Below are 19,703 nucleotides of genomic sequence, written 5' to 3' on the forward strand. Positions count from 1 at the left end.
GGTATTCACCAGTAAGTAGGACATGGCTGAACTTACTGACTCAGATAGCAGGCTTTTCTATGCCTAAGAAAGGATGCTGTCTGGGATCACAGTGGAAATAGTTGAAATGTTTGAGATGAACTCAAAAGTCTCTGCTAGCCAACACACATCGGGCAGGACTGACACTTCCATGTAGATAGATCCCTGAAAGCTACCAGCCAGGTTGATAAGGTTGTTAAAAAGGCATATGGTGTATTCGCTATTATTGGTAGAGGGATTGAGTTTCGGAGCCACGAGGTCATGCTGCAGCTGTACAAAACTCTGGTGCAGCTACACTTGGAGTACTGCATACAGTTCTGGTCACGGCAGTATAGGAAGGATGTGGAAGCTTGGGAAAAGGTGCAGAGGAGATTTACTAGGATGTTGCCTGATATGGAGGGAATGTTTTGTAAGGAAAGGCTGAGGAACTTGAGGCTGTTTTCGTTAGAGAGAAGAGGGTTGGGAGGTGATTTAATTGAGATATATAAGATAATCAGAAGGTTAGATAGGGTGGACAGTGACAGCCTTCTTCCTCGGGTGGTGATGGCTAGCACGAGGGGTCGTAGCTTTAAATTGAGGGGTGATAGATATAGGCAGATGCCAACGGTAGTTTCTTTACTCAGAGAGTAGTAGGGGTGTGGAACGCACTGCCTGCAACTGTAGTAGACTCGCCCAACTTTAAGGCCATTTAAATTGTCCTTGGATAAACATATGGATGGAAATGGAATAGTGTAGGACAGATAGGCTTCAGATTGGTTCCACAGGTCGGCGCAACATCGAGGGCCGAAGGGCCTGTGTATGCTGTAATATTCTATGTTCTATTATTTAGGCCTCTAAATTCCTTATCCTGGTTGACTGATCCCATCACCCTCAATATACTCAGCAATGCATCCAACCCCACCTTCTGTCTTCCCTTGGATCTCTCTTTCATGCCCCCCAAGCCCAATCCACTCCTTCCCCTGACTCACTCTTTCATTGTGCCAGAGTTCAACAAGGAAGACCTCAAACATAACAGCACAAAGCAGACTGCTCCATATCACCCTGAAACAAATGAAAACTGAGTGCCACATGATTTGTGTGAGCTGCTGACTTTATTGTGAAGGTAAGACATCAAACAAGAAGTTTCAGTCATGAATGCAAATATATTTCAAGTAAGAATCTGCCACAGGATAACCTGAGATCAAAACTCAATCTCTGATGGTGAACCCACTATAGGGAAAGCAATGTTTCAACTGGCTACATTTCTGCCCTTGCAGGCTCCACAAAATCTCCTCCCAGCTGTCCAGCTGGTTCTGATGTTTCCTCCTTCCCTTTCCCTCAAAGAAAACTCAGGAGACTGAGGGGCATCTTATAGAGGTGTGTAAGATCATTAGAGGTGAATGTACTCAGTCTTTTTCCCAGGGTTGGGGAATTGATGACTAGAGGGAGTCAGTTTAAGCTAACAGGTCCTTCAGCTCTCCAAGCCTGCACCAATCCAGATCCTTCATTGAAACCTGTCACCTATTTTCTAAGGGTTTGCATCCCTCTGCTCCCTGCTCACTCATGTATCTGTCTAGATACATCTTAAATGATGCTATTGTGCCCGCCTCTACCACCTCTGCTGGCAACACATTCCAGGCACCCATCATTCTCTGCATAAAGAACTTTCCACGCATATCTCCCCTTAACTTATCCCCTCTCACTTTGAACTCGTGACCTCTAGTAATTGAGTCCTCCACTCTGGGTGAAAGCTTCCTGCTATCCACCCTGTCGATACCTCTCATGATTGTGTAGACCTCAAACAGGACCCCCTAAACCTCCGTCTTTCGAACAAAAATAATCCTAATCTACTCAACCTCTCTTCATAGCTAGCACCCTCCATACCAGGCAACATCCTGGTGATTCTCCTCAGCACCCTCTCCAAAGCATCCACATCCTTTTGGTAAGGTGGCGACCAGAACTGTATACAGTATTCCAAACTGTATGCAGTATTGCAAACCAAAGTCTAATACGATTGTAACATGACCTGCCAACTCTTGTACTCAATACCCTGTCTGATGAAAGAAAGCATGCCGTATGCCTTCTTGACAACTCTATTGACCTGTGTTACCATCTTAAGGGAACAATGGACCTGAACACCCAGATCTCTCTGTACATCAATTTTCCCCAGGACTTTTCCATTTACTGTACAGTCGCTCATGAATTGGATCTTCCAAATGCACCACCTCGCATTTGCTCGGATTGAACTCAACCTGCCATTTTTCTGCCCAACTCTCCAATCTATCTATATCCTGCTGTACTCTCTGACAGTCCCCTTCAATATCTGTTACTCCACCAATTTTAGTGTCATCTGCCTCCTCTAGCTTATCTCTCCACGCTTCAGGCTCACTGCCATTATTCCTGATGAAGGGTTTTTGCCCGAAACGTCGATTTCGCTGCTCATTGGATGCTGCCTGAACTGCTGTGCTCTTCCAGCACTTCTAATCCAAACTTGCTAATCAGACCATCCATACCTTCCTCCAAATGTGGTCCCAGCATGGATCTCTATGGAACACCACTGGTCACAGTTCTCCATTCTGAGTAACTCTCTTCCACTACTACTTTGTATCTCCTGTTGCCCAGCCAGCTCTTTATCCATCTAGATAGTACACCCTGGATCCCATGCGAATGCAAACTGGCATGGACAAGTTTCGGCTGAAGGGCCTGTGTCTGTGCTATAGGACTCGATGACTCTATGACCAGTATTGATGACAACTAATTCTCATCACTAGCTTCTTGGGCAACATTTATCCTGCATTTACATTTCAAACAATACTTAAAAGTTTTGGTACATCCCAAATTGCCTAAAAAGGAGCTAAAAATCAAAAACTATTTCCTTGCTTTCTGTTTTTCACCCCATGCCATCACCATATTCACCTTGCTCATCAATCTCATCATCTCCCAATTTCTGAACTTCATTTTCAGGTTCCATGTCAGCTCACATGCAGCTCCCTCTACTCAGGCACTGACTACCTGCCTGTTAAAAAGGAGCCATCATCACTGTCTCATGAAAAACAAATTCTTAACACTCCTCCAACTGCAAACAACTGTTTTATTTCCAAAGATGTTTGATACTTAAGTCTTTGAACGCGCTGTCACCTCTTAGATCAATTCCCTGCAACCATACTTGAATCTCTCAATTTTCTGCCCCTCCTACAGTGTACAAATTACTCTAAACAAAGTCACAAATGACATTCTATGATTATGATAGTAGTCACCTTTCCTCATCCTCCTCAGCCTTGCTACAGCTGATAACGCAATCTTCGTTCAACACAGTTCTTCCTTCATAAAGCTAAGTTGGAATCCCTTTTCACTCTTGACTATTTGTTCAAAACCAGATAATCTCTGGTCATTGCTGTTCTCCTTTCACTCAACATCATAATTTTACACTCCCCCATCAATCTATCATTGCTCCTCTGCTCTTCATCATTGTTATGCTGCTCCTTGACAATATTATCTTCAGATAGGGAGTCAAATACCTCAATTCCTGCCACAAACTTCACATCTCTTCCACCATCAACAACTCCTTGGACACTGTTTCATGTCAGTCCTAAGCTGAGTTTCTGACCTGATATCTCTTCCTTCAGAAAGGCCTGATTATTCACTGCTGCGCTCAGGACACTTTCCGGTTCCACATATTGGACTCATCAAAAATTAACATGTGAGGTAAGGCTTTCATCCTGGGCTGGTAGGGTTTCTTGACAGACAGGGTGGTTGATCCTTGAATGGGAGTGAAAGTTGCTGGCTATCAATACAGAGTGGGTGTAACGTCTACCTTTTCGCGTTGGTATTGTGTAAAAGATAAATAAAAAAAAAGTAAAACTAAATGCAGCTGTCCAGCCCTCATCCCTCATGCCCCATTCCTCCAACACACCATTCCTCCAAATCCCTGTGCTTCACTAATTCTAATCCACAGCACCTAAATTCTTTGTACCTACCTCCATGGCCTACTAAACTTTCTATTCCATACATTCCAGTTTTCCCATTCCCTGTGTCTCCCAATAAACTTTATGCTCTCCCACACATCCTCCTTTATAGCCAGCTCTTTATATGTCAACGGCATGGTGGCTCAGTGGTTAGCACTGTTGCCCCACAGTGCCAAGGACCCGGGTTCAATTCCAGCCTTGGGCGACTGTCTGTGTGGAGTTTGCACATTCTCCCTGTGTCTACATGGGTTTCCTCCGGGTGCTCTGGTTTCCTCCCACAGTCCAAAAATGTGCAGGTCAGGTGAATTGGCCATGCTGAATTGCCCATAGTGTTAGGTGCATTAGTCAGAGGGAAGTGGGTCTGGGTGGGTTACTCTTTGGAGGGTCAGTGTGGACTTGTTGGGCAGAAGGGCCTGTTCCACACTGTAGGGAATCTCAACTCTCGTCGACTATGCTCTCATCTACAGCCCTCTGTCCCCTCCATGCCAACTCACCTCATATTCATTGGCAGACCTCAGGAGCCACATTGACGGCAAAAGTTAAGATCTATTGATGATGCCACTGTTAAAATTCTCAATCAGAAAACAATTGAAATTCCTTCAACTTATCTCTCATGAAAACAAATATTGTGTGCTGCCTTTTTTTAACAGTTCTTTAAGAGTTTGACAGCTCCTCATCAGTTCCAATTGATTCAGCGTGTTTAGGCATATTCCTAACTACTTTTAACCATCCTAAAGAGTACTTTACCACCTCCCCCACCTCTCTCCTAACCCCTCTGGAATACATGTTCTCCAAAAAGTACTATCTGGTTATCCAAAGCAAATTTACTGAATCTGACCTCATCTGCTCTGTGCACTCAGGGTACCACACACAACGATAACAAAATGGGACTAAATGGAGATGGCAAATTATCTAAATGGCCAGCTTCACCCTGAACTGTGTATATATGAATCTTTGGCAATCCCCATCCTTGAAAAAAACTGAAATGTTGCAGACGTATACAGCACTTGCCATTTTCAGGAACTTTTGTCAGCACGATAAGGCTTTCTATTACAGAAAAAATGTAGGCATAACTGTTCTCCTCTCCATAATACCATTTACCATTGCGCGTATCTCAGCTACCTACACCTGGACAGCTACTTATGTACATAATGCCTCTGGATCTAATTCAATGCTCTCCTGGATGCCCACTGTCACTATGCTTGTTGAGCCAAACTGCCTTGAAGTCATCTGATGCCTCAATTTTTAATCTTTCATTCAGTCAATCCTTAGAGAGCTTTGCCTCTATTTCTGCAGTCCCTTCCACCTTTCTCTCCCCCTCTCCTCCTCCCAAATTCTCTCTCTTATTTTAGTTCTCCGCATCATCCCCTCCATGCGCTCAAAATCAGCAGCTTGTGCCACAACCTAATGAGGGCTATTCTACAGAATTCTAAATCTCTCTATCCCAAGGTTTTAGCTATACATCCTGGTCTTTGACTTTGGCTCTTTGAAGATCTTGGTGTGCATTTTACTATATTAAAGATGCAATTAAATGCAAATTGATTGTGTAAGGAACGCAGTGTTTGATGAGAAGATTTATATGTATGTTTGAAATTGAATGAACGAACTTGCAAGGGTCTGGGTTTGTCATCAGAAGTTAGCACGCCTAAAATTCAAGGAGAACAAAGAACAGGACAGCACAGGATCAAGCCCTTCACCAATCAAAGGCGTCTGATGAAAATTCAGTTCTCAGTTTTTTAAATGATTGAGATATTAATCCTCATTAACATTATTCCTCTAATGCATAAAATTCAGAGCCACACATATTGAAATGCCAACTTTCCACATGCCATCTTTCATTGGAAATGTGTAGATTGAAACTGTTCAGTAATAGTAATAGCAAAGCCATTAGTGTGAATTTTTTCTGTCCACTATTGTATTCGAGGTGTTAACTTGCTTAAAGTAATAAATATCAAACTTTCATGCAAATATGTGTTTATAATCAATATTGAAGAGAGCAATTTAAACCTACAGTTGCTGAATGGAGGCACTATGTTTTAATTATTACACTGCATCTCACTATTAAGAAAACAAAGAACATGAGAGTTTCCTGTTTCAAATGAAACAAGGTACATATTAACAAAAGTCATGTGTGAACTGGAATTTAGAATGTTTTGACAAATAAGTATAGATAACGAGGCAGATTTGACAGAGAATGGTAATCTTCCACAGACTACCACTCTGGCACTTTGCTTTTACAGTAGAAGGGATCTCTGCATTTCTGACAGGAGATTCCAATCAGGACTCCCTCAGAAGTGTAGAGTCGTACTTCCATACTGACAGTTTTTCGTAGTATAGAGTTGTCAAAGGAAAGCAACCACACTCCCTGTTCACAGCAGTTGGCTGCTGTATTCTAAAATTTTGAGTTCCTGACAGTCACTTTGAAAGCTGCTGTCAAGTTGGATCTGGCTGAGAGAGGAGTGTCATCAGGGATGCAGTGAATTTGAGTCTGGCAGGGGGAGGGAGAGGATATTAGGGAGGGCTGGTTGGGTCTGGAGTTGAGTTGGGTCCAACGACAGATGTGGGGCTGGTTGGGTCTGGCAGGAGTTTGGGGGGGTGGGGGGGCAGAGGAATCAGGTTCTGAGGGTGGATGTTGGACCACGTCCACTGGTGGAGAAGGACTTGGGGTGGGGGTTTAGCCCAGGACAAGTGCATGGGGACAGTTAGGGCTGGGTCTTGGGGAGGTGTAGTTTGGTGTGTGTGAGGTGAGTATGGAGCCAGTTTAATAGTTTCTCAGAATACTGACTATGTATTTAACAGTTTATCTTTTATTGAGTAACTATTTTACTTAATTTCATTGGAACCATCTGAAGATTTAAATAGAGACTTTCAGAGAGATCCGGGGAAGAGGAATTGCTCAACTGTAAATCCAATTTCCAGGGCAATTCCACAAGGTAGAATAAAGAACAAAAGAAAAGTACAGCACAGGAACAGGCCCTTCAGCCTTTCAAGTCTGTGCTAATCAACATGCACCAATTAAACCAAAAAACAAACCTTCTGCCCTTATTCAGCCTGTAGACAATAGACAATAGACAATAGACAATAGATGCAGGAGTAGGCCATTCAGCCCTTCGAGCCTGCACCGCCATTCAATATGATCATGGCTGATCATTCCCAATCAGTATCCTGTTCCAGCCTTATCTCCATAACCCTTGACTCCACTATCTTTAAGAGCTCTATCCAATTCTTTCTTAAATGAATCCAGAGACTGGGCCTCCACTGCCCTCTGGGGCAGAGCATTCCACACAGCCACCACTCTCTGGGTGAAGTAGTTTCTCCTCATCTCTGTCCTAAATGGTCTACCCCGTATTTTTAAGTTGTGTCCTCTGGTTCGGCACTCCCCCATCAGCGGAAATATGTTCCCTCCTGCCAGAGTGTCCAATCCTTTCATAATCCTATACGTTTCAATCAGATCCCCTCTCAGTCTTCTAAACTCAAGGGTATACAAGCCCAGTCGCTTCAGTCTTTCCGTGTAAGGCAATCCTGCCATTCCAGGAATTGACCTCGTGAACCTACGCTGCACTCCCTCAATAGCCAGAATGTCTTTCCTCAAATGTGGAGACCAGAACTGTACACAGTACTCCAGGTGTGGTCTCACCAGGGCCCTGTACAGCTGCAGAAGCACCTCTTTGCTTCTATACTCAATCCCTCTTGTTATGAAGGCCAGCATACTATTAGCCTTCTTCACGACCTGCTGTACCTGCATGCTTGCCTTCATTGACTGGTGGACAAGAACACCCAGATCTCTCTGAACAGCCCCTTTACCTAATTTGATACCATTGAGGTAGTAATCTGCCTTCCTGTTCTTGCCACCAAAGTGGATAACCATACATTTATCCACATTAAACTGCATCTGCCATGCATCTGCCCACTCACCCAACTTGTCCAGGTCACCCTGTAATCTCCTAACATCCTCATCACATTTCACCCTACCACCCAGCTTTGTATCATCAGCAAATTTGCTAATGTTATTGCTGATACCATCTTCTATATCATTTACATATATTGTAAAAAGCTGCGGTCCCAGCACGGATCCCTGCGGTACCCCACTGGTCACTGCCTGCCATTCCGAAATGGAGCCGTTAATCACTACCCTTTGTTTCCTATTAGCCAACCAATTCTCTATCCAATCTAGTACTTTGCCCCCAATACCGTGCGCCCTAATTTTACTCACTAACCTCTTGTGTGGGACTTTATCAAAAGCTTTCTGAAAGTCCAGGTACACTACATCCACTGGATCTCCCTCGTCCATCTTCCGAGTTACATCCTCAAAAAATTCAAGAAGATTAGTCAAGCATGATTTCCCCTTCATAAATCCATGCTGACTCTGTCCTATCCTGTTACTATTATCCAGATGTGCCGTAATTTCATCCTTTATAATAGACTCCAGCATCTTTCCCACCACTGAGGTCAGACTAACTGGTCTATAATTTCCTGCTTTCTCCCGCCCACCCTTCTTAAAAAGTGGCACAACATTAGCCGCTCTCCAATCCTCAGGAACCGACCCCGATTCTATTGAAGTCTGGAAAATAATCACCAGCGCATAGGGTAACCCCCTATTTCCTCCCTATTCATGTAACGTTGCCAACATGACTGCTTCCACCACCTCTTCTGGCAGTGCGTTCCAGGTTCCTATTGCTCTCAACATGAAAAACTTCCCTTGCATATCTCCTTTAAACGTTCCCCCTCTCACCTTGAACCTGTGACCTCTTGTAACTGAAACTTCAACCTTGGGAAAAGGCCTCTGACTATCCACCTTATCTACGCCTCTCATAATTGTGTAAACTTCTATCAGGTCTCCTCTCAGTCTCTGTCTTTTCAGTGAAAATAATTCTAGTCCTTGTAACCTTTCCTCATAGCCAATGCCATTGAGACCAGGCAACATCCTGGTGAACCTTCTCTGCACTATCTCCGAAGCTTCCACGTCCTTCTGGTAATGTCGCAACCAAAACAGCACACAATACTGCAAATGCGGCCTAAGAAAGGTTTTATGTAGCTGCAACATGGTTTTCCAATTCTTGTACTCCATGCCCTGGCTGATGAAGGGAAGCATGCCATATGCCTTCTTAATTACTTTGGCCACTTCTGTTGCCACTTTTAGGGAACTGTGGGCACGTACATCCAGATCCATCTGTATGTTAATATTTCTAAAGGTTCAGCTATTCACAGTATAATGAACACCTAAATTTGATCCTCCCAAAATGTATCAGCTCGCATTTATCTGGATTAAACTCCATCTGCCATTTCTGCGTCCAAGTCGCCAGTCTATCTATATCCAGTTGGATCTTTTCACAATCGTCGGCACTATCAGCAACTCCACCAATCTTTGTGTCATCTGCAAACTTACTAACCAGACCACCCACATTTTTCTCTAGATCATTTATAAGTATTACAAACAACAGAGGCCCTAAGAGTGAGAGCTGTGCAACGCCACTAGCTACTGGTCTCCATTCTGAAAAAACACCCTTCCATCGCTACCCTCTGTCTTCTATGACCAAGTCAGTTTTGTATCCATCTAGGCAGCCCACCCCAAATCCCATGTGATTTTAGCTTTTAGCAATCTGCCATATGGGACTTATCAAATGCTTTACTAAAGTCCATATAAACTACATCCACAGCCCTTCCCTCATTAATTATCTTTGTCACCTCTTCAAAAAATTCAATCACGTTGGTGAGACATGACCTTCCCTATACAAAACCATTTTGTCTGGCACCAATAGTCCATTTTCTTCCAAATGTGCACATATGTTGTCCTTCAGTATCTTCTCCAAGAGCTTCCCCACCACAGACAGCAGGCTCACTGGCCTATAATTTCCTGGATTATCCCTGATTCCTTTCTTAAACAAGAAAACAACACTAGCTAACCTTCAGGCCTCAGGAACCTCACCTGTGGTCTGGTCAAAGAGGACATGAAGATATCTGCTAATGCCCCAGCTATTTATTCCCTTGTCTCACATAGTGACCTGGGATAGATCCCATCTGGTCCTGTGGACTTGTCTACCTTAATGCAATTTAGAACATCCAAAACTTCCTCCTTCAATATATTGACATTCTCTAGAGTATTCACACAATCGTTCCTGACCTCAACATTAGTCAAGTCCTTCTCCTTGGTGAATACCGATGCAAAGTACTCAGTAAGGATGTCTCCTATTTCCTGTGGCTCCATGTATAACTTCCTTACTTTGTCCGTGAGTGGGCCTACTCTTTCCCTTTGCTACCCTTTTTCTTTTAATATATGCATAAAAAGACTTGGGATTCTCCTTGATGCTGCTTGCTAAAGACCTTTCATGGCCTCTTTTAGTCATCCTAATTTTGTGTTTAAGTTCCTTTCTAATTTCTCTATACTCCTCAAGGGCTTCATCAGTTTGTAGCTGCCTAAACCTTTTATGCTTTCTTTCTTCTTTTGACTAAGCTTACAATTTCCCTTGTCATCCATGGTTCTTGAATCCTGCCATTCCATTCTTCAGTTTTGCAGGAACATGCATGTCCTGCACTTTAATCAATTGGTCTTTAAAAGCCTCCCACATGCCAGATGTAGATTTGCCCTCAAATAACTGCTCCCAATCCACATTCCCCAGTTCCTGTCTAATTTGGATGTAATTGGCCCATGCCCAGTTAAGCACTCTCTGCTGACAGCCTCTCTTACCCTGCCTATGGCTACTCGAAATCTTATGGAGTTATGGTCATTCAGCCCAAAATGCTCTCCTACTAAAGCATTGATCATGTGTCCTGGCTTATTCCCTAATCCCAATTCTAGTATGACCTCCTCTCTGGTTGGATTGTCAACATACTGCCTCAAAAGGCCCTCCTGGACACATCTAACAAATTGCTCTCCATCCGAGCCCCTGGCTCTAAGGGGCTCCCAGTCAATAAGAGGAAAGTTGAAGTCACCCATCAAAACTACCCTTCTTTTTCACACCATTCCAGTATTTGCCTATATATCTACTCCTCTGTCTACTGTGAGCTGTTGGGAGGTCTATAGAAACTCCCAACATTGTGATTTCACCCTTCCTATTCCTGAGCTCCACCCACAGTGCCTCACTGCAAGATCCCTCCAATTTGTCCTGCCTCAACACAGCTCTGATGTGATCCTTAATCAGCAGTGCAAATCCCCCATCCCTTTTGTTTCCCTTACTGTCCCATCTAAAACAATGATACCCTGGAATGTTGAGCTGCCAGTGCTGCCCCTCCTTCAACCATGTCTCTGTACTGGCAATAACATCATTATTTCATAGTAATCCATGCCCTTTTTCATCTGTCTTACCTGTTATATTTCCTGTATTGAAGGAAATAAACTCCAGATCTCCATTCCCTCTAAACCCCGCGACTTCCCTCTGCCTGCTCTTACTCTGCGTTTTGTATAGCATCCCAGCATCAGCAATTGTGATGAATACTTGATGAATTAAACAAGTTATAATTATCCACCCACATTCTGACCTCACAGCTTTTGTTGAGTCTAATTTACCTGTAAAGCAATCATTTCAAAATCTGAGTGTCTGTGTCTCTATTTCTACATTTTATCTCCTTCTGTCCACAGCCAGAAAGGTTTCAGAGGTTTCCTAGCACAATCAATACGAGGAGTTACGAATCACTGATGCAGAATAACTAAAATATGTTGCAATGTAAACATATTTTAAATGATATTTCCATAGCCTTTCTGAACAAATAGCCAAAACATCTTGAAATGCAAGCAAGTTTAATATGATCAATTCATCTCATGACGGTGTAATTATAATGTTATATAATTTATAAAGAAGGCTAATTTAACTTTTAAAATAGATACATCAAATTACAAGATGACTCTCAGAAGGTGCATGACTGTACTTGTTAAGACTATTATGTTATTTAGCATCAAACATAATGAGAGACATTTAGATTAACCTTTGGAGAATACATTTGGTCTTCTAAAATGTGACAGCATTTAAAGTTTCTGAAAAAAAACAAGAGACTGGAAGGTCAAAGACATAGAATTCCAGCAGAATGGACTTTGCTTTGTGGACCAATATTCCACTCATGTTAAACAGCAGTTATTGTAAGCTTTGATCTGTATAAGGCAGTCTTTAACAAAGCAATTATACAAAACTCCAATACGAACTCAGGAAGTGATTTTGTCTCATTCAAAGGGAATACAAGGCAGTAAGGTAACCCAGCTAAAGAACTGCTGTGTTGGCTAGCAAGGGCCACAATATGCACCGTCTCAAAAGTGAATCAAAGAAGTCTTCACTTCCTCACCAACTGCTCTGCTCCGTCCTCTGAAGAAACCTCCAACTATTCAACTATAGAAGCCATCACAGCTGCTGAATTTGAACTTCAGGATTTCAAACCCTTCATCTCAGAAAGAGAGCATTTAACCAAGCAACATGCCTGAAAAGTTAACGGACTGATCTTACTATCATCTTATAAGTATATTTTACTCTTACCATGTTTAACCTGTAGATTTACATTTTAACTAGCAACTATATTACATTTTACTTATTATCCTTCAACAATAGTTGTGCATTAAATAAACTGTAATCTTGTTTAAGATTAAAGCTATGCTGCTGGTTATTTTTACACTGGCACACAAAAAGTCAAAATGCAGCTAAACAATTTCTGCCAATTCACAGCTCACGGATGACTCTGCGGACATGGCTGTTTTGGGTATGACATAGATATGAGCCATAGATACGATTGAGTGCACAAAGCAAACACAGCACGGTTCTCAAAGAGTTAAATTGGTTGAACAGCATGTCAATAGTTGTGGAGAGACAGTCATTGAAATCTGTAATGACATAATAGAACATCATCCTTTATCAGTAAAGGAATTAAGCTCCCATTTTAAATAATTGTTCAAGAGACTTGATGAGCAATATTTCTTTTCCAGTTATCCAGAACTGGAGCAACCTGGACTAGAAGAGTTATTGACAGGTTTTAAATAGACTCAAATAGAAGTGTACTGTCTACAACCAAGTTTCTGAGATTAGTTACTTTGTTTAGACTTAGATCCACAATTGAATGAATGAAGAGAGTACACTAATGGTGGGTGTGGAAAACTACAAAAGAGAAATTTAAATTGAACTAGTCAAAAAAGGAGGATCAAAATTTTGGAAGGAGTCAGAAAGCATCCTAATCAATTAATCCTCTTTACTAAGGATGAGGGGAAAGTGTCCAAGAAGTGGCATGAAAAAAATGAAGGAAAAGAAACAAGTTTAAGGCATGACTGTGCAGGGAAAATGCTGAGTGGGCTAACATTTGAGTCCTTGAAATGGAGGCAGCTGCAAGGATGATGATGATGATCTGTTCACAGCAGCATTCCCATTGCTCTGCATTGCAGCATTCCTGAAGATTTACTACCATTGTGCATGACTATTCCACAATTCAATCTGTTAGTTCTGTGTTGAATAAGAATTGTAGATGTTGTGAAACTTGAAAGGGTTCAGAAAATAAATTTACAGGGTTGGAGACTTTGAGGTAAAGGGAGACTTTGAGCTAAACAGGCTGGGGCTGTTTTCCCTGAAGTGTTGGAGGCTGAGGGGGTGACCATATAGAGGTTTATAAAATCATGAGAGGCATGGATAGGGTAAGTAGACAGGTCTTTCCCTCTGGGTGGGGAGTTCAGAACTAGAAGGCATAGGTTTAGGGTGAGACGGGAAAAATTATAAGGGACCTAAGGGCAATGTTTTCATGCAGAGGGTGTTGTGTGTACGGAATGAGCTGCCAGAGGAAATAGTGGAGGCGGTACAACTACAACATTTAAAAAGCAAATGGATGGTATATGAATAGGAAGGGTTTAGAGGGATATGGGCCAAGTGCTGCCAAAAGGGATTAGATTAGGTTAGGACATCTGGTCGGCATGGACAAGTTGGACCGAAGGGTCTGTTTCAGTGCTGTACATCTTTATGACTCTATGATTCTACTAAAATGACATAAAGGAATAGATGTAGATTATCTCTTGACCCATTCTGCCATTCTCTAAGCAAATTTATAGAACACAGAACATTACAGCGCAATACAAGTCCTTCGGCCCTCGATGTTGCGCCGACTTGTCATAGCAATCTGAAGCCCATCTAACCTACACTATTCCATGTACGTCCATATGCCTGTCCAATGACGACTTAAATTTATCTGCCTTGGTGTCATTTCTCTTATTAGCCTTGTCTTAAGCTATGAATATGCGATTTGAAATTTTAATTTTTCCAATTGATTAAGCTTCAACAATTTGTTGGAAGCAAGCTGTAAATTTTCATTGCTTCCCTATATTAACGGTGATATGGCCCAACACAGCTCGAAGTTTAAGATTATGTTGCACCATCACCAACGCCCCCACCCCACCCATCCACCAGGGGAAAGAGTTTCCAGCCAATGTTTTCAATTCTTTAATGCTTATAAACATCTCAATTAGGTCACCCCTTGAATTTCTCACAGTGTTCAACTCATACAACTTAGTCTCTTCAATTTGCCTTCCTAATTTAACCCTTTTCGAGTGAGAATAATTCTAATGAATCTATATGATGCCACCATCACTGCTCAGAACTAAATATAATGCTGCAGGTACCATCAAATGAGAATGTTATAAAGTTGTCAGATAACTTGCATGCCTTTATATTCCAGACACATCACTTTATTTCCCTCTCTTGTGACCTAAACACAGCGGAGACAGTTTGTCAGAGTGATTTAACCAATAGTATTTGATGGCCCGCAGGTGTGGTTGGTGGCATCTAATCAGGTTTGGCCAACCTGGATGCCAGGTTGAATGTCATGCTTTTTACAACGGTTACTTGGCATTAATGGAGCTGAGCAGTGCAGCTGAGTTCACTAGCCTGGCCTCCTTTAGGAAATGGGGCTGCCACATGCACTAATTACCCAGCAAAGTAAGTTATGTTCACAATTTGTCTGCAGATGCAGATGACAGAACCCTGACAGGTGGGCACAAAGCACCTCTGGTGCAGCCTGACCTGCCTGGCATCCCTCTGTAGATCCTCTTCTTCTTTTTCCAAACACCTCAGATAGGGGAATTCCCATTGAGTAACCCAGTGGTTGCAGTAATGGTGCTGGGGGGCAAAAGAAATTGAACAATTGGCACAAAAGCTCATGAGAAGTGCCACAGAAAAAGATACCGAAATGGTCAGAAAATGACTTACATATTAAAGATTTAAGTTACTTACCAGTGCCCCTGGGATAAGCTACCATTAAAATGATTCCCAAACAATTCTAATTTCCTCCCAATATTCAATTGACACTGATGCCAATTTGAGATGGAAATTTCCTACATGGATGGTCCCTTCACTCTTGAAATCACACCAAGCCATAAGGTCAGTGGATTTCCAGGGGGAAGGTATGCATTTTCCACATCTGGATCCTTGATTTAAATGTCACTACTTTTGGAGACCAATGATAGAAAATCTAGAACTACTGTTTGCAATCTATGGTAGAGCATCTGGCCTGGCTTTTCTTGCAGGTGGTTTCATTACTTGAGGAAGGACTCTGTTCACTGCTGCAATGCAATTGGGACTGAATTAAAAATGCAGGGCAAGTCCCTAGTATACATGATACAAAGGAGTCTGTCTTTAGTGGACAATGAACACCAACAGAGCTGTACTACATTGTCTCTGCCTACAGTGGCTGAAGCAGGAGAAGCCACTATTAAAGGATGCAGAAGTGTTTTGTTTTAATTGTGAGAGGTTCAGAATGAGGTTGCATCAATGTTGTTGGATGTCTTGGCTTTTGAAGTCAGGGAGAAGTGGCCACTCCAAGGCTTGCTTTCTCCATCCGAACCAGCTGTCTCCCTGTTTCCACCTTGTATTGAACTTACCTGGGATTGACAGTATTGTGGCAGCAAGGCAAGAAAATTAATAATTTTCTTTACCCTCACCATCCACTCCCTGACTTTAAAGGTTTGGGCAATTGGCCTCCCTGTTTAGGTGGGTGTAACTGGTCCAGATCCACCATCAGGTCATCCACTCTATTCCCACTCCTGATTTTGCATACTACAGCTTAGAAAATTCCAGCTTTCAATTCTCAACTCTTCAAAAATAGCAACCTCTTCACCTTATTCAAATAAACATCTTAATTCATTGACATCTATTGCAGGAAAAGTCATAACTTAATGCTCAAATTAATTATGGGCAATGCATTCATAACTTTGTCGATTAACAATATTTTAAATGAATTGTCAAACTCTTTTATTATAAATAGCATATAGTCAATTGAATAAGAGCACTATATAAATATAACTTAAGTATAAATATATACATCAAAAAATCCATATAATTGACGACTCAAAGTAGACACTAACGAGGCTATTGTGAGTAGTTTATACTCCTTTCAATAACTTCCATTTTGAAAGATGTATGTTCTATGCAATACTAAATCTGAAGTACATGATTTCAAATAACTAGAACAGCATTTTGAAAAAAAATGAAAGTAATGCAAATAAATATTGTCACCTTTGTAAATTGACATTCATTGACATGTATTTTTTCCTGTCATTAATTTATACATACTTCTTGCTGTTAGGCCCATCTTCATGGCATAAATAAGCTGATTACTCACCTTTAGACGTTATAAGCATCTTTCAAATGAAGAGAATAGATGTAATAACTTGGATTTGACTCTGAAACTGTTATTTATGTTGGCATTTATCAAATGAATCTCTAGATTATTGATCTTACCCTGAGGTAGTTGAGAGTGAAGTTAGTCAGCCCCATTCGAGTGATGTTTTTGGACAGTTGTTCCAGCACCTGAGGATCTTGTGCCTGAAAACAGTAAAGAGTTAGAACATGTAATAACTGACAAAAACAAAAGCAAACTGCATGCAAACTAACAATTGCCTTTGCATCTATTTTTACAGCGTGCATTAGGAATATACCTTTAATTGGCATGGAACAGAATTCTGCATGGGATTTGTGTTACTTATTTTCAAAAACCAGTTATCGTGCTCCATCTAACATCATGAATTATGCAATGATTCTGCTAATCCGTGTCACTCAGCACCACACTAGGTGTTGCATGTATACATTAATCCTTCAACAGTTGGGATAGAGATCAAAAAGATTTGTAAATAATAGATTTTTTTTGACTATCTCAATTCATACATACTGCTTTTTCTACCAAACTGAGCTATAGATCAGTTCATCTGACTCGCTGAAACTTCAGAATTAGTATGAACGCACAGTTCCACATCTCCTTCTGGAAAGTGCCTTTGCAAATAAGGTCTGGAGAGAGATGCCATGGTTTTTCTCAAGGTTTGTTCCAAGCAGCTCTGTTTTGTAGGACTCTGTGCTCAATGGTCTGTACGCACACTAAGACAAACATTGACGGCAACTGGAGGACCATCCACTTGATGAAATTTGCTCTTTAGTCCACCCAAGACTTGCTGATCTTCCATCAGAATGAGTTGACCTTAACTGAGTGTTGCAACCTAGCATATTCCAAGATCCATAACTACATGCTGAGGGATGCACTAATGTTTGGGGCAGCTGCCACCACAAGGCGCAGTGGAGAAAGACCATGGTCTTTATACCAAGGTTTAACAGGGTCAGTTTTCAGACCCTCTCAGTTCCTCAAAATGAACATTAACGCTTCCTGTGTAAATAGGAAATGCATTTTATTCTTTGTAACTGTAGAGGAGCTCTGGGAACACCATCACTGCAAGTTCCCTCCAAGCCATTCACCACCCTTACTTGGAAATATACTGCCGTTCCTTCATAGTCATTGGGTCAAAATCCTGGAATTCCCTCCCTACCAGCATTGTGGGTCAACCACAGCAAGTGGACTACAGCAATTCAAGAAGACAGCTCATCACCACCTTCTCAAGGACAAATAGGGATGGGCTATCAATGCTGGCCAGACAGCGATGCCCAAGTCCCACAAAGGGACTTTTAAAAAATCAGAATTTCACAGAATTTAGAATTTATAGAATCCCTACACTATGGGTCTAGGCCCTTCGACCCAACAAGTCCACAATGACTCTCTGAAAAGTATCCCACCCAGACTCAACCCCCTACCCTATCCCTGTCACCCTGCATTTTCCATGGCTAATCCACCTAACCTACACATCCCTGGACATTATGTGCTACTTAGCATGGCCAAACCACCTTTGGACTGTGGGAGGAAACCGGCGCACCCAGAGAAAAAACAAATTTGATTTCCTCATTGTTGTAAACCTCTTTGCTGTGCTGGTTTTGCTACTTTAGAAGGACTGTTGTTAAAATGTTGCATTGTTTTTCACTCTATAAAGACTGTACAGAAGTGATTTAGAACCTTTGTATGCGCTTAAAAACGTACAAGGTGACAGCAGAACCTATATTGTACAAAATTGTACCATATTCATTTCATTGATTTCTAACATTAGTTAAAATTTTTAAAATAATTATAGTTATAAGACAGACAGGATAGCTAAGTTATATTAAAATCTAGTTATGGGTCAGTAACTTTTTTTTAAAAATACAGATAAAGTATAAGATCCAGGAGACTTACAAAGAGAAAAAAAACTTCAAGATTTCTGGGTTTTGAACAACCAAGAACAAACTTTGCTACACAACATTTGAACAGTAATTCAATCGATAATACATTATATTCTAACACCCAAAATTAACATGTGGCAAATATGGTTAATGGGGTAAAACATCTCATAGAGCATATCAATTAGCAAATGCAATAGAAACAGATTCCAGAGATTTCTCAGCAATATGCCCCAGGACTTAGCTAGCACGGTGGATCATTAAATCTCATTTAACTTCACAAGGGACTGCAATACTTCATTTTTACTGATTGAGCCATGCAATGTTTCAAGAAAGCTATTAAGTGGGATAAACTGCTTTAATGACTGTTTCTGATTCAATACATCACTCTCCTTTCTTAGGACTAGATTTGCCTGGACTCCCTGATACTGCACTTAAATACCCTGTGACAGACACGACTTGAAGTATTCACCAACAGCCAGCTTTACCAAGCTAAAGCAACCTCTGCATTTTTCCCTGAGCTCGAATCTTGTTCAGCTGTATCAAACAAAAACCACTTACAGGTTTTTCAACCCACACTAAGCTGCACTGCACAACCAGTAGACAGAGCTTCTTCTGTGCCCTCACAGTTCTGAGCACTTTTCTGAATTCCTGACTACAATATATCGTTACCTATTAATTCCTAGAATTTCTGCCCAAATTTCTATTAAATCCAAACAGCTTTGCTTCTCATGAGTCATAGAGATGTACTGCATGGAAACAGACCCCTCAGTCCAACCCACCCATGCTCACCAGATATCCCAACCCAATCTAGTCCCACCTACCAGCATCCAGCCCATATCCCTCCAAACCCTTCCTATTCATATACCCATCCAAAAACCTTTTAAATGTTGCAATTGTACTAGCCTCCACCACTTCCTCTGGCAGCTCATTACATACACGTACCACCCTCTGAGTGAAAAAGTTGCCCCTTAGGTCTCTTTTATATCTTTCCCCTCTTACCCTAAACCTAAACTCTCTAGTTCTGGACTCCCCAACCCAGTGAAAAGAACTTGTCTATTTATCCTATCCATGCCCCTCATAATTTTGTAAACCTCTATAAGGTCACCCCTCAGCCTCTGACGCTCCAGGGAAAACAGCCCCAGCCTTTTCAGCCTCTCCCTATAGCTCAAATCCTCCAACCCTGGCAACATCCTTGTAAATCTTTTCAGAACCCTTTCAAGTTTCACAACATCCTTCCTATAGGAAGTAGACCAGAATT

At 41.6% G+C, this 19,703-nt stretch overlaps 1 protein-coding gene across 10 annotated transcripts in view; it reads right to left on the bottom strand.

The window, feature by feature from the left end:
• LOC140463633 (LIM domain-binding protein 2) overlaps window positions 1-19,703 on the bottom strand; it is a 298,470-nt gene that overhangs the window by 74,756 nt on the left and 204,011 nt on the right. For 7 of the 10 annotated variants that reach the window (XM_072558233.1, XM_072558040.1, XM_072557954.1 and 4 more), the window contains exons 5-6: window positions 16,652-16,735; window positions 14,936-15,031 (exon numbers count right to left, since the gene is read on the bottom strand). In XM_072558233.1, the coding sequence (XP_072414334.1) occupies window positions 14,936-15,031; window positions 16,652-16,735 (180 nt within the window). The remainder of the gene's footprint in view (window positions 1-14,935; window positions 15,032-16,651; window positions 16,736-19,703) is intronic. The other 3 variants (XM_072558659.1, XM_072558577.1, XM_072558320.1) reach the window with 1 other exon arrangement.

Source organism: Chiloscyllium punctatum, chromosome 1, assembly GCF_047496795.1.
Source record: "Chiloscyllium punctatum isolate Juve2018m chromosome 1, sChiPun1.3, whole genome shotgun sequence".
Taxonomy (NCBI): domain Eukaryota; kingdom Metazoa; phylum Chordata; class Chondrichthyes; order Orectolobiformes; family Hemiscylliidae; genus Chiloscyllium; species Chiloscyllium punctatum.